The following is a 12,618-nucleotide window of genomic DNA, read 5'->3' as shown; positions in this document are numbered from 1 at the left end:
GATATTCAAAACCGTTTCTTTATTCCACTCCGCTCATGTTAATATTGAAATATTCGCCAAGGGACACCCAGTAAGATGACGAAACATTAGAACAGCCTTCTATCTGTACCGTTTTGACTTCTTTGCTTGCTGTTTTGGTATTATTCTCGTGCACTGACTCATTCACTAAGCTGAACAGCCAATCAGAGTTCCCTCCTTCACCAACGGCCCGACGCAGATTCAACATGTCGAATCGGCCGGAAAAAACCCGACGAGGACAAATTTCAGCCGACGGTGCGGAACACACCGAGAAAACTTAGTCGGCCGACGCACAAAAACTGCCCCGATGGCCGACCATTGGCTTGGTGTGTACCGGGCTTAACAGTTCTATCTAATAACATATTAGACAGGACTGTTACACAGATCGCAAACTAGGGATGTCCCGATCAGGTTTTTTTGCCCTCGAGTCTGAGTCCGAGTCATTTGATTTTGAGTATATACCGATACCGAGTCCCGATCCGATACTTATATAATACATAAAAAAAGAATAAAGAAGAGAGAAAAAACAGATCCAGGATGTTCCTTATTTTTTATTTAATTCACCTTATTTTAACATTCAACAACTCTGTTAATAAACAGAGCACTTCTGTGAGGTAGCTTGAACAATCAAGTAATAAACAACAAAAAATCTTCACTTTTGGACTTTAGTGCAACAGTAAATATAGAAAAAGTCTAATATATAAAACAAATAGCACCTCAACTTAAAATACCCGGCAGGCATCTAAACAAACAAAAAAATGTTTTAAAAGTGTATAAAAAAATAATGAGAATATATATATACATTAGGGGTGTAACAGTTTGCGGTTCGGTTCGATACGATACAGCAAAAAGAAAGAAATGCCAGAGAAATGTCCTATTTATTAAAAGAAAAACTATTTTTAAATAAGTTTGAGTTTTCCTACATCTTGAAACTTTCAGGTTTATACATGGGGGTAATCTTTGAAGGATGAACAAATAATGTTTTGGTAATCAGATTAAAAATAACATTTAAATATATATTTACATAATATTTGAGTTTTGAAGTGCAACATTAAATCCATGTTTATTCACGGCACAATGTTTCTCCTGGTGTCCACGTCAGCGCTGTTTGATCTAATAGAGATCTACGGTTAATAAGGGAGAAATGTGAATGCTTCTCACAAGATCTCGCAGCGATGTTATTACCGTAATTCCTCAAATAAAGACCGGGGCCTTTATTTACCTGAACTGCAGATGGTAGCCGGCTTTTATTTGAAGCAGGCTTTTATTAGAGGCAGGCCTTTATTTCTAATTCGCGATCCCCGCCCGCCCGCCAGCCAAGTTTCCATGGTGACGCGTCATGCTTGGCACGTGTTCACCACAGCCAAAATAGCGCTGTATGACAGATGTAGCGCTTTTATTTCTAAATATTAACAAACTTGCTTACCATGTCATCAACTATCTTCTATTCTGACTCTCAAATCCGTGTAAGTGAGTTTGTTTTGTCGTTTAAAACCCTTTATAAATTATCTTGATCTGTAACGTGAGATGGGCACCGCAGTTCAGAGATTCCTGTCGGTTGGATTTGTTACGTTACAGCGCGTGAATTCTTCAGTTTCTCCCGAAATACATGAAAGTAAGTGGCCGGTGAACTGGGAGAAGAATAGAGTAAACTTTATAGTTACTTACACTGTGTATCTGATATGAATAAAACACGTCGCCAAATATATTTGAATGGATTGTTATTGCTGCTTCCATAGACACCATTGTGTATTTTACAAACTATAAATGTATTGTTTTGCTATAAATCATATCTATTTAAATGTTTGAAACCTAAAATAAACATGTGGTTAAAAACACTGAATAGTTGTGATATGACAACCGCTGAGCGAGTCCGTCTTTGAGTGTACACTAATTTTTCCCCGGCCTTAATTTGAGACCGGCCTTTATTTGTCCGCGTTGACCACGCCCCCGGCCACTATCAGAGGCCCGGCGTTTATTTGAATACCGGTCTTTATTTGAGGAATTACGGTACTTCAGTGGCGAATTCAAATGTTTTCTTCACTGGATCTCTTAGCACAGTGTCGCTTGATCTCGCGCTGCACAGATGTTGCTGGTCCGAACTGATAAACGGCCCGTTAAGCACAACATAATGAGTAGCGCAGTTTCGTTCTGCTTTCATTACGTTTGCCATTTGATGTTGCGCAACGTTGTGGTGATCGCGCCAGCGCGGATTTTGTCTGCAGGAAAAATGGTCCTAGGAATCGTTCGGTTTGTATGCGTACCGAACCGGAAGCCTCGTACCGAAACGGTTCAATAATTACGAATACATGTACCGCGTTACACCCTAATTTACATATATCCGAGTCCTGATCTGGAGGTAACGTCCGATTCCGATCGAGTCTGAAAGCACGTCATCGGGCCCGATTTCCGATCGCGTGATCGGATCGGGACATCCCTATCGCAAACTAATGAACAAGGAGAATGCGAGCACTGTTTATTTGCTCAGGCGTGCTCAGAGCAGTCAAAATTATTATTATTTTTAAATGGCTTACGTCACTTTGGAGTCCCTACTGGCGGTGCGAATGCAACCAGAAAACATTCCTAGGGGAACCATTAGTTCTCGAGGAACCACCCTGGTGGTTAGTTCCTAGAACTATCCGGTGCGAAGGCCCCTTTTATTTGTGTTTGAAAGATGAACATACTGTAAGTCGTGTGGGTTTGGAACAACAAGAGGGTAAATTAAATGATGAATTTTCATTTTTGAGTGATGTTCTTACCCATGTTCTCACTTATTCATACCTTTGAACAGGTAAGGATAGGTTCTGCCATCAGAGCCTAAGAAGTAGAGCTTCTTGGGTTTGGTTTTAGTTGGCAGGATTGTGATGGTGTTGCCTACACTCTGGATGGTGACTGCATCTGTAGCAGACACCTCCCCTGGTAGCGCCATCTCGGTGTTGGCCATGGCAGTCAGGCGCGGGCTGATTTCATCCAGCTTTAGAAGGTAACTGGCTCTTTTCTGCGCCCTCTGCTGCAAACTCAGCATGATCTGTGACAGGACAGGTAGAATTACAAAATGTGAAATGCAGAGCATGCATATCAGCCTTTCCTCATACCATCAGAACTCTTGATCACACAGCTGTCCTAACCTGTTTAAAGGGCACCCAACTGCTGGCAGGATTGGCTGGATTAAGAGGGTTCCTTAGTCTCTCTAGAGCATTGTGGATGGACTCTCCGTACGTCTCCTGAAACCATGCCTCATGAGGAGTCTCCGCTGGAGCAGCCGTGATACTGCGTACATGATCCAGTGCAAAAACCACAGGTTTCATCAGAGCAGAATGCTTCTCTCTCATAATAGCCACCTTCTCATCCCTAAAACACAACCACAAGAAAGAAAAGGGGATTAAGAATTTAAATGATTTTCAGAAAGGCAAGAGTCACACTCAGTAATGAAGTTTCTTCTATATCGATTTCCAGGGTCATGACTCACTTGCGCAGAGTGTTGTTGTTCTGAACTCTTTTCACCTCGTCCTCCAGCTGTTGAATCCTGCGCAAAACATGCATATGTTGCTGCTGCAAGACCCCCAGCCAGAGCTCGTCCCAGAGCAGAGTGACCCTCCTCAGCTCACCCACCAACATCTGCACCTGCACACACAAGAACCAACATAACAACTCTTACACAACGGCCTTTAACACAATCACACACTTACAGAACAGTAAAGTCCTTTCTGTAATACCTGCAGCACCATGGTGGGGTTGGCAGAGGAGAGCTTGTCTACGATCTTGCTGTAGCAGTCCTGCATCATGGCTTGGTCCTCGCTAGAATACATCACCATCTCCTCCCCGCGGTTGCTCTCCTGAGAAGTCGGCCCACTGCCCGCCTCACTCCCACCTCCACAAAGAGCCTCTCCCTGCATGTTCCCCAGCAGGGTTGGCAGGGATGATGGCAGCTTATTACCTGGCAGAGGTGAAAACATTTTTTTTTTTTCAAAGAGGCTAAACTTGAATATACAACCCCTAAACGGCAAACTGATTGGATGTTTAAGGCTGTGTGCAGAGGTGAAAAGTAACTAATTACAAATACTTTTGGTACAGTACTTGAGTAGATTTTTTTTTTTTTTCTACTTTCTTGAGTATAAATAAATTGTGGTACTTTTACTTGACTTGAATAAAATGAATTCAACTTCGCTACATTTTTTTTCACCAAAAGTACAAAGTACTTTGACAAAGGTGCCAACAGAGCAACAGGGCGAGCTGACATTTGACAGACACTTTTCAAACTACTGCGGTGGAGCCCTGCGCTTCAGCCAATAACAGACAGGTCTGACTCGGGTGCAAAACCAATCAAACTTCCAGTTCATCTGGGAGGTTCAATCCGCACTTTGACAGTCAATCACTGGCGCTCGCGTTTTGAATCAGAATCGCTAACGTTTCAATATTTTAGTGAATGTAAGTGAGCTATGCTCATATTGTGAATTTAAATTGAACTGGGTCATACCATTGATATTAGTATTACTGTTGATATCCGGCGGTGTATGAATGAGTGAATGAATGGGGTGAATGCAAGGCAAATGTAAAGCGCTTTGGTGGCCATGGGTCTGTTGAAAGCACTATATAAATGCCGTCCATTTACCATTTACTAGAGCACTGAGCAGTTGAAGTAAATAAAAAACTCGGCTCATACAAGGACACAGTTATTGCATGGAAGGAGCAAGAACAATGTAAGTTAAGTGTCTAAAATGCACACACACAATTCAGTTGAGTGGTAAAGCTTGCCCTCTTTAACAATGCTTTAATTACAATTACAATAGAAGCCTATGGAGGACCGCGACAGCTCTCAGATTTAATCAAAAATATCTTCATTTGTGTTCCGAAGATGAACGAAAGACTTATGGGGTTGGAACAACATGAGGGTGAGTAATTACTGACAGAATTTTCATTTGTGGGTAAACTAACCCTTTAAGTAGTAATACTTTTACTTAAGTACAGTTTTTTAATACTCTTTGCACCACTGGCTGCGTGTCCACCAAAGCTGTCTTAAAGTCAGCGCATTTTTTAAATTGTCTACAATAGGGGTGCTGCACATTTTAAAAAAGCCTGCAGAATTTTATTTATTTATTTATTTATTTGATATGGACATAACAACAGCATTGGACGGACCAGATACCTTGTTTTCAGTGTTATAGCAAAATTGCTAATTTGTAACACTTGTCCATAGGAGACAACACATGTCACCAATCACAACACAAAAAAGTAAAGTAAAAATAAAAGAGGCACTGAGCGCTGCTCTTTTTTTTCTTCTTCTGGTCGACCGTTAGTCTAATTTGAGCAGTCGTTGAATGTCTATCAGTCCAGTTTTGTCGATTGAGAATGATGAAACTGTGTCAAGAAGTCGGGTGAGAGAGATCACTCTGATTTATTGTTCAGCTTAACCCCCTGGGGTCGGCTATCGCGCCGGCGCTATTGTCTCTTTTTTTTTCAGTGCAAAATAGACACAAATAACTCCGTCGATTTTTGTCATACAGGCAAGTGTTATACATCATTCAAAACTGTTAAATGTCTTATTTTATTTGTGTACACTACACTTACATCATCCCACCTAAGCATTCCAATATGCAAATATTTTCATAACGACATGGCTGATATTGCTGGTCTCCGAGTATCCATGTCTGTACCAGAAGACATTCCCAGACTATCACAATATTAATATGAAAAATAGTGCTTGGAAGAACATTTTGTTCCCCATGGAGACATTTGGTGGACACACAGCCCAAGGGAATCAGGATGCCCCTGCCTGGAAGTACAGTACGTACCTGTCGCCTGAGCCTCTCCGCCGAGAGATATAGATCCCACAATGGCAGGGTAGAGAATGAGGTGGGGCGAATCTTGGGCCACTCTGCAAAGCAGGCTGCAGATGCTCTGTCGGATGTAGGCCTCAGGGTGATTTAATCTGGAGAATAACTGAGGAATGATACCTAGCGAGAAAACAGACAGCTTAATCCATCTGATGCTAATATAAATATCTACATGATGTATAAAGGAAGGTGTTTATTACTGTATTGAATATCCATATTCTTACCTCTCCAGGGCGCAGTGGGGGTGGATGCCAGGCCGTGCTCCAGACCCTCTCTCAATTCCCCAGCGTGTTTTACCAGCAAGCGCAGCAGACGGAGGGTTGCCATGACAATGACATCATCACTGCTCTGTTTGCTGCTCTGGTTGTTCAGGAGCTGCTTAGGATCGTCTTCATCTATGGGCACCTGACGACGCCAAGAAATTTAATGATCAATTTCTGGTTTAGAAATTTGTCCAATCACTGCATAAATATTGGAGGAATCCTCTGACCTGTCCAGCGTTGAGTTTGAGGAAGGTGAAGTATGCCCTGCATGAGACCCGGTACAGGCTGAAGATTCGATCAACCACTCTCCTCCACACTCCGATCAGCCCGTCAGTCACAGTGTCCTCCACCTCAGACAACCACGGACAGGCACTCAACAGCTGTCGGCCGATCACATCCACCATGTCGTCCTCCTCATCCTCTTCATTCTGCAAGGCCATGTCTTCATCCTGCAGGACAGGAACACAACACATGAATACTTAAAGCCAGTGTGTTTCCAAACAGTTTCCAAAGCAGCACAAATGTTTTAAACCATGATAATAATAGGAAATGTTTCTTGAGCAGCAAATCATCATATCAGAATGATTTCTGAAGGATCATGTGACACTGAAGACTGGAGTAATGATGCTGAAAATTCAAATTACATTTTAAAATATATTAAATTAGAAAAGTCATTCTGAATGGTATTGCGTTTAAATAAATGTCTAATTTAAAATAAGATTTGTATTTACATAGTGTGTAGTGGTACCACAGTTTGACTACCACTGATCTAGACTAATTTGTACAAACTGTGAACTCCATAACCTGAATTCCTGCTGGGCGACACATGGCTTGACCTAAAATGCCGAAAATGGTTTCCTTGTCTTCCTCACTGGTGCCTGCTGGGAGTAACTCCTCTATTTCTTTCTTCTCTCCAAGGAGCAGAGGAACCCCCTCTCCTTGACTATAAACAAACAAAATAATAATAAATAAATAAAAAACAGCAGTATGAGCACATCCATTTTTTTCTTTCTACTAATATTAACATTTTTCATAGTTAAAAATACCTGGCATTGTCCACAACCTTCCTGCCCCATCTGTACGCCCAGCTGGCTAGAGCTGCCCATGATTTCGCAACTTCAGGAGCCTGAGCAGTTGACAGCTGGTACAGCTGCCCAAGGACAAAGTCTGGCTCCCCAACGCCAACACTGACTGTAGACAAAACAAACAAACTTCTGTGATCATGAAAGAGAAAAAGCCAATTAAATACTACTACACACCAACAGTCACACTGTACGCAATGCTATCATATTTGTCCTTAACCATTCATGACGCTAATAAAATATTTAGTTTATATTGTAGTTTTTGTCCAAGTCAAGTCAATGGAGTTGGACAAAAACTACGATAAAACCTGTTGGAAAGCATCTTTTGCAGCGATTTTTGTGTGAGCATATCAGTGAACACCCCTGACCACTTGGTGAGTTTAACGTCTTTGTAAACTAAAGTTTAATGCATTTTAGGAAGGATTGTTCCAGTGCACCTATGCAACCATTGTGGAGGTGGGGGGTGCAACCACAGAAACTGAAAATACTCGGGCCAGCAGCATGTGTCCAAATTTCAATCTTAACCGAAACTATCTTAAAACAGGGCTTTAAGTGTAAAATACCGAACTTGTCCTTTAATGACCCGAACCGTTATTTTTGTGATCCATTTCACCACTAATCTTGGTAGTCTATGTGGGCCGAAAGACAAAGTCTGGTCTGTTTTACCTGTAGTCTCAGTAGTAATGTGTGGCATTCCCTGATCTTCCAGTGGCAGCTCCAACAGGCCAGAGATGTTTTTGGAGAGAGCTGAGAGGCTAGTAGAGCCAGAGTTCCTCTTCACCACCATTTTAAGTTGTGGAGTCAGATCTTTCCAGTCAGCCAAAAGCCATTTGCACAGAGTGAGCACAGAGCGGCATGCCGCACGCTCGCATTTCCCAGAGTGACAGTACGAAAGTGCATAGGAGCTCAGCATTTCCATAGCTGATACAGACTGACCTAAACGGGAAACAGGAAGTGTTTAAACATTCAGACTGAAATGCACCACAACCAAGTAAACTGGCCCAAATCAGATGCAACTCAAAAACACGTACCAGCAGCGAACAGAACTTTAGCCTTCTCGATCTCCAGCTCTGGTCCCCACTTCTCACCAACAGTGCCTTCTAGTGACAGCTGTCTGAAGCTTTGCACAAGGTCCTGACCTTCTGAGTCATCCACTGATGGCTTACTGCACAGGCTCAGCAGACGAGTGGCCAGGGCGATATTTCCTTGCTTACGAGCAAATTTCACCGCAGTCAAACAAAGTTCCATCAGATGAGAGTCCACTGGAGCAGAGGAACCTGGAGGAAACATTTAAGAGTTAAAGGGGTACTTCACCACTGGCAAAATGGGCTTTTTAAAAAATAATCAGTGCTACCTGACTAGAGCAGTGGTTCTCAAACTTTTTTGGTCACGCCCCCTTTAAACATTTTTAAAAATCTAGCGAACAAAAACATTTAAATATTTCAGTGATGCTTTGAATGAAGAATATATAAAAGCGCCAATATATAACAGCTTCTGACTTTCGGTTTCCAGTAAAGGATCCAGCACATTGTAGGCAGTGGCTAAAGGCTGCAAAGAATTGCAAATATGAAGAGAATGCTGCAACGGACAATCTGGAAAAAAATTATGTTTGTGGTCATCCTGTTTGAAATTGACTACAAACACAAGAGTTTTAGGCCAAACGGAGAGGGAAAAAACGAAAAGAAACTGCTGTTCTGTCAGTTCCGCCAAACCCCCGAAGCAAAACGCAGTCACATACAGGTAAGAAACTGTCGCCATAGCGTTCCATTTTTACCATAATACTGTTTAAAGAGTAGATATAATACGATACAATTTTCAGTGATAAACCCACCCTTACAATAACTGTTACGCTTTAAACGAGACTTCAAATTCATAAGTCATACTTCATCTATCTATAAATTACAGGAACGTCTGTCTGTCTGTGTGTGTGTGTGTGTGTCTGTCTGTTAATCGCATATCTCTCGAACCGTTAGTCCGATGGATCTCAAACTTGACAGGTGTCTTGCTACGGGCACGAGTAAGTGCAGTGCCGAGTTTGACGTTGTTTGGATTAGAAATGCAAAAGATATCGCTAAATATATCGCTAAAAGAAGCACACATTGGTTTTTGCCGCTCTAGCCGCTGGCCACTCCCCCTCTCACACTGCACACTGAGTGAGCACAGCGCAGGACCAGAGACAGAGGGACGAAGAAAGCAGATTTGCTCCCTGAATCGTCGCGCTTATTCATTTGTTAACTGAATCTGCAAGTCAGCTACGCTGTTTACTTCTTAATATTATATTTAATGCGTTCGCATTCTCTTTCAAGGCCATCATTTGTAGTAAATGCTATTAACGTTATGTGTCATGCGCGCTGAAGTTAGCATGTATATGTTAACTATGTGATGTTTAATATGCTATGGTAAATAGTAGTGTTGTCAAAATATTCGGTACTTCGGTACCAAGTCGGTACTAAAAAAAATTAAACGTCACGGTACCAAGTCCCGGTGGTACCGAATACCCGGTCAAACCCGGTTCTGGACGCGCATGCATGCACGAAGGGCGTGAAGTTGCATCCTCTTCATGAAAGCGCTGAGACATGGCGACCGGCGGCGCTGCTGATGTGGTGTCTGTGTGTATTAAACTGCAAAACGACTGTTTAAATAATATGAACCCTGCATGTTCTGCTTGTCTCTGTGTGAATGAACGGTTCAGACGCGCGGTTTCATTTAACGTTACCTCACTCACACACACACACTGAAGCACGAGTGACGCTCACGCTGTTTTCAGTCTCTGCTGCCTCACGATATGATGACATGATTCATGATTCCATTCATCTCCGAGAATCACTTCATGAGCATTTTACAGTTTCATTTGAGAAAAACTATCGTCATATCATACACACACAGAAACTCAAGGTCTTCACGGCAACCCGTCAAAATAAAAGTTTGGTTTAACTTAAAGAAATTGACAGAAATAATTTTAGCCTACTGTACAATAGATGTAACTACGTCTCCATTAATTAAAAATACTACTACTAATAATAATAATCTGTGGTAGAAGGTTGCTTATTTTTCACTTGATTTTTTTATAAGCAATATTTCTCATTATCATCAATATTTTCGTTTAAACAGCATGTAGCCTTCAATGCTTTAATAAATTTACCATCATAAATAATAAAGTGATTGAATTGAACTTAATATATATATATATATATTTTTTCAAATAGTTAAATAAAATAGTTCAAACTGATTTTGCTGTGGTACCGAAATTGGTACCGAGAACCGTGACAATTTAATGGTATCGGTACCGACTACTGGAATTTTGGTACCGTGACATCCCTAGTAAATAGTTGCCCTGCCTATTCAACAGTATATAGCAGGCTTTAACGAGCTTAACGAGTATAGTAATCCTCTTACTGATCGTGTGACAGCAAATCTATGAAGGTAAAATGATGACATCAAGAATCGCATGCACAGGGTAAGATTTGTGAAAGCGTACATAAGATTGCAAGTGTAAATTAAATTTGCATGTGCAAGAGAGGATTGTAAAGGTGTAAATCGCCCGCAAAATAAATAGGATCTGTATTCTTCAAACTTTCATTTTTCCGCGCTTATACTTTTGGCACGGCTTTTGCGCACAAATGCGGCCAAAAGCACTGCAAGCAGCAATTTGCAACCGAAAACAACAGAGGCAGGAACTGCAAAACAGATTAACTGCATAAAAGTTTAATATGTTTCTTTAAACCTACGCTGTTTACTTCTTAATATCTATCTATCTATAAATAGATATTAAGAAGTCAACAGCGTAGCTGTTTTTACTTGTTAATATATTTAATTCTGGTGCGCTTAACATTTTCGCTATCTTTCACGGCCATGTAAATATATTACTGTCATGCTTAACATTATCGCTATCTTTCACGGGCATGTATCTGTATCCACTCTAAATATATCTTCCAATGCATCATGTCAGTATTAGAGCCCGACCGATATGGATTTTTGGGGGCCGATGCCGATACCGATATTAGGGAGTAAAAAAAGCCCGATACCGATATATCGGCCGATATAATTTATGTGTATATTATAATACAGTAGCAATATTATTTATGTGTATTATAGTACAGTATACCAGTCAAAAGTTTGGACACTTTCCTATTGGTGTGTACAAACTTTTGATGGGTACTTTACACAGTAGCTATAAACAGAATAAATATATTTTATAAACACGTTTTGCAATGATCACTCAAATGTGGTAATCAAACACTTGTGACACAGATATGTAATGGAGGCAGGGGGAATGATAGAATGAGAATTATACAGCTGAGCTGTAACCAAACTAGTTTGCATTGCATGTTATATTATATTATATTATATTAGCGTTATCAGGCAGAATGAGCTTTAACACTGTGTCTACACCGGACGCGGCCATTACTGCTCGCATAGTATTCTTAGTAACTTTCACATAGTATTCAAACAGAAAGCACAAAACCTTTCGTTTCAAAGTGAATTTCGTTTTGTATTAATTGTATCTTAATTTTAATCAATGTTTCATCAGCCATTTGCCTGGATTTAATTTATAAGAAGTAAATTTAGCAGACGATAGATAATCTCGACACGGAGGCGCCTGCGGGTGAACTGGAGCTCGTCTCATGAACCGAAACTCAGCGTATAGACCTGAGAATTGAAATATAGCCTATCTATATTGAAATGTCTACTTTTAAACAGAACAATTCAAAACGAAAGACAGACAGATTCATGCAATCGTATGAAATGTCCATTTCTCTCTGGCGTGCGCTCACTGAAGATCGCGAGTCAGCATCGTCAACTTCATCTTTGGCTGACACTGACTGAAAACACTTGTTTATTAATAAACAATTAAAATGTCTCCTTGCTATATTTGTTGTATTCATAATCATTACTTTTGCCAGTTCTTGTGACAGCTTTTAGGTGCTTTATTGGCAGCGCCACCCTTACATGAATCACCGCACCCGCATTTTTTTAAATATTCATTTATCGGCCATTATAAATGCCGATACCGATAGTTAGGAAAATGCCTAAAATCGGCCGATAATATCGGCCCGCCGATATATCGGTCGGGCTCTAGTCAGTATCAGTATGCTTTCTACCATGCACAAATAAAAATGTCATTGAACTTTTGCTGTGTAATTGTAACAATGAGCACTCAAACACACCAAACCAACAATTGCTAAAAACACACAAAAAAATTATTTTACACGGGCATTTTGCACTAGTACTTATACATAAGAGATGGAGATCTTACCTTTGAGTTTTTGGAAGAGCTGCCGCTGGAAAGTGGTGTATCGGAGAGCATGCAGCCATGGCTGAACATCCTGCTGCTTGCAGGTGGTCAAAGCTTCACTAAAGAGTGGAATAAGACAGTCCTACAAAAAGAAAAACAAAGAACAGGGATTTAAAAAAAAAAGG

At 40.9% G+C, this 12,618-nt stretch overlaps 1 protein-coding gene across 3 annotated transcripts in view; it reads right to left on the bottom strand.

Annotated features, from left to right (window-relative positions):
* The window catches only part of smg1 (SMG1 nonsense mediated mRNA decay associated PI3K related kinase), a 58,503-nt gene that overhangs the window by 26,964 nt on the left and 18,921 nt on the right, over positions 1 to 12,618 (bottom strand). For all 3 annotated transcript variants that reach the window (XM_056264023.1, XM_056264024.1, XM_056264025.1), the window contains exons 29-40: positions 12,455 to 12,575; positions 8,229 to 8,474; positions 7,864 to 8,133; positions 7,162 to 7,306; positions 6,920 to 7,058; positions 6,343 to 6,564; positions 6,077 to 6,257; positions 5,811 to 5,972; positions 3,735 to 3,955; positions 3,488 to 3,642; positions 3,147 to 3,369; positions 2,800 to 3,046 (exon numbers count right to left, since the gene is read on the bottom strand). In XM_056264023.1, coding sequence (XP_056119998.1) covers positions 2,800 to 3,046; positions 3,147 to 3,369; positions 3,488 to 3,642; positions 3,735 to 3,955; positions 5,811 to 5,972; positions 6,077 to 6,257; positions 6,343 to 6,564; positions 6,920 to 7,058; positions 7,162 to 7,306; positions 7,864 to 8,133; positions 8,229 to 8,474; positions 12,455 to 12,575 — 2,332 coding nt within the window. The remainder of the gene's footprint in view (positions 1 to 2,799; positions 3,047 to 3,146; positions 3,370 to 3,487; positions 3,643 to 3,734; positions 3,956 to 5,810; positions 5,973 to 6,076; positions 6,258 to 6,342; positions 6,565 to 6,919; positions 7,059 to 7,161; positions 7,307 to 7,863; positions 8,134 to 8,228; positions 8,475 to 12,454; positions 12,576 to 12,618) is intronic.

The sequence above is a fragment of the Rhinichthys klamathensis genome, unplaced genomic scaffold (assembly GCF_029890125.1).
Source record: "Rhinichthys klamathensis goyatoka isolate OS25496 unplaced genomic scaffold, OSU_Roscu_1.1 h1tg000213l_1, whole genome shotgun sequence".
In the NCBI taxonomy this organism is placed as follows: domain Eukaryota; kingdom Metazoa; phylum Chordata; class Actinopteri; order Cypriniformes; family Leuciscidae; genus Rhinichthys; species Rhinichthys klamathensis.
This window is presented reverse-complemented; position numbering and strand designations above follow the sequence as displayed.